The sequence below is a fragment of the Penaeus japonicus genome, unplaced genomic scaffold (genome assembly GCF_977035675.1).
Source record: "Penaeus japonicus unplaced genomic scaffold, GWHDUDI00000001_assembly GWHDUDI00000042, whole genome shotgun sequence".
Classification (NCBI taxonomy): Eukaryota; Metazoa; Arthropoda; class Malacostraca; order Decapoda; family Penaeidae; genus Penaeus; species Penaeus japonicus.
Genome location: NW_028234444.1, coordinates 11365682 through 11368181, shown reverse-complemented (window position 1 = coordinate 11368181; position 2500 = coordinate 11365682). Strand labels below are relative to the sequence as shown.

General features: G+C 54.3%; 1 protein-coding gene across 4 annotated transcripts in view; it reads right to left on the bottom strand.

Moving 5' to 3' along the window:
• The window catches only part of LOC122252242 (uncharacterized), a 177111-nt gene that overhangs the window by 17031 nt on the left and 157580 nt on the right, over nucleotides 1-2500 (bottom strand). For all 4 annotated transcript variants that reach the window (XM_043014593.2, XM_043014595.2, XM_043014594.2 and 1 more), the window contains exons 4-5: nucleotides 1853-2038; nucleotides 1-486 (exon numbers count right to left, since the gene is read on the bottom strand). The exon at nucleotides 1-486 is cut by the window's left edge and continues 487 nt beyond it. In XM_043014593.2, the coding sequence (XP_042870527.2) occupies nucleotides 1-486; nucleotides 1853-2038 (672 nt within the window). The remainder of the gene's footprint in view (nucleotides 487-1852; nucleotides 2039-2500) is intronic.

The following is a 2500-nucleotide window of genomic DNA, read 5'->3' as shown; positions in this document are numbered from 1 at the left end:
CTCTTTGCCCGCACTGCCACTCACTCTCGTCCCGTTAGCACCAGCACCTAATGGACTCGTGACGTCATGAGTTTCAGCGCCAGTTCGGACACTCGCCTTATCACGTGATACACTCGCGGGGGTTCTCGTGTCGGTCGACGAGTGGGCGTTTGAGAGACGGTGGGCGTGGTGGGTGGTGTGGGCGGGGAAGGTCGTGGGAGGGGTTTGGACAATGCCGTTCGTCTTGCGGGCGTGGGGGTTGTGGAGGGCGGGGGAAGAATGCGTGACTAACGACGAGATGGAGGACACGGTGGTCGCTGCAGTGGCGTGGTGTGGGCGTGGGTCGAGGTGGGCGGGCTGAGGTTGTCGTCGTGTTGAGTGGGGTTCGTGTTGGGTCGAGGAGAGATTAGTGTGGCGGGAGGAATAAGTGACAAGGATGGAATTCCTGACGATGATGGCTGCCAGCTTCCCCGCCCGTCTCCGGTTGTCTGCCAGGGCGCTGTTCACCTGAAAGGGTTCCCTGCTTCGTTAGTTGGGTCTAGGTCTAGGGAATCGCTTTATATTGCTCATTCATTGCATAGAGATCATTCTTCGGTGCAATATGTTTATCATCCATTATCATTCAGTGTTGCAGGTATCATTTCATGATCATTACTATTGGTATTATCATCATTATTGGCATTTTTGTTATCGTTATCACTTTTAGTATTATAGTTATAACTATTACCGTCTCACACCCTCTCCCCTCCTGCCCATTCTATCCCGCCTTCCCAGTTTCTTTCCTTCTTACTTCCCTCCTATTCGCTCCCCCTCTCTCCTTCCTTCTCCTTTCCGCCTTCCAGCCCTCTTCTTCTCCCTCTCCCTATCCCTCCCTCTTTCTTTCCTCTTTCTCGCTCCCTCAGACTCCCTCTCTATCTTTCTCTTCTTTTCCTCCTTTACTCTCTCCCTCTTCCTCCCTCCCTCCTTCCCTCCCTTCCTTTTCCTTTCTCACCCTCCCTCCTTCCCTCCTTCCCTCTTTCCCTCCCTTACTCTCTTCATTTCTCACTCCCTCTCTCTCTCCTTCCTACCTTCCCTCTCTCCCTCCCTCCCACCCTCCCTCTCTCCTTCCCTCCCACCCTCCCTCCCTCCCTCCCTCCCTCCTTTCCTCCCTAACTCCCTCCCTCCCTCCCTTCCTACCTCCATTATCCTCTTCCATTCTCTCCCTTCCTCTCCCCTCCCACCCCCTCCCATCCTCCGACTAAACCTCCACGCACGGCGCACTGCGTATGAGAAGCGGCATCATCATAATCTCCATTGCAGTTCTTGCTGCCATTATTATCATGGACATCATAATACCCATAGCTATTACTCTCCCTTTCTCCCGCTTACTCCATTCCATCATCCTGTCCTCGCCTTCCCTCCCTCCCTCTCTCCCCCCTCCCCTCTCCCTCCCTCCTTCCTCCCTCCCCTCTCACTCCCTCCTTCCTCCCTCCCGTCTTCTCCCACTCCCTCTACTTTTCCCTGTCTCCCTCATAAACTTCCTTCCTCTCTCTATACCCTTTATTCCCGCCCATTCTTACCCTCTCCCTCTCCCTTCCTCCCACCCTTACCTTCTCCCTGCTTCCCTTCTCCCATTGTCCCCTGCGCCTTCCTTGCCCCTTCCCCCCTCCTTGCCCCTCTCCCTTCCAATCCCCCCCCTCCTTACCCCTCCCCCTTCCAATCCCCTCCCCCCTCCTTGCCCCTTCCCCTTCCAATCCCCTTCCATGCCCCCTCCTTCCAATCCCCTCCCCCTTCCAATCCCCTTCCCCTTCCCCTTCCAATCCCCTCCCCCCACCTTGCCCCTCCCGCTTCCCCCCTTCCTCCCCCTCCCCCTCCCCCTCCCCCCCGACCATACCTCCACGGACGGCGCATTGCGTATGAGAAGCGGCTCGATCTTGAACTGGTTGAACTGGCTCTTCCACGTCCTTTGGGGGGTCCGCGCCCCCGCCCGGCCCCCCACCAGGTTCCCTACCCCCAGACCGGCCACTCCCTGGCGGCGGGTGTCCAGCTGGGCCATCATGGTGTGCTGCACAACGGCCATCTGTCGGGGAGGAGTATGTTAAGGATGGGACGGTGAGGGAGGGGGAGGGGGAGGGGTATGGGGAGAGGGAGGGAGGGAAAGATTCGTATTAGTTTTAGATTGGCAATTGCATCACAGTTCATGTTCGGGTTGTTGCAGAGAATGTAAGAAAGGATACTGAATCAAGATATAATTGATAATACACTTGTTTATGTGTGCGTAAATGTCCGTACGTGTATATACTTGTGTGTATGTGTGTTTGTGTGTATGGGTGTTACACTCATATACAGATTCACATATATACATGTGTCGACACACACACACACACACACACACACACATTATGTCCACACTATCACTGTGTTGCAGAAGTACTTATCATAATTGCAAAGTAGAATGAACGACGCTCATATGTTATCAATATACAGGTGGTTGAACTTCCTTGAAATAACACGTAGAGGAATAATATTCTTATCTGATGAT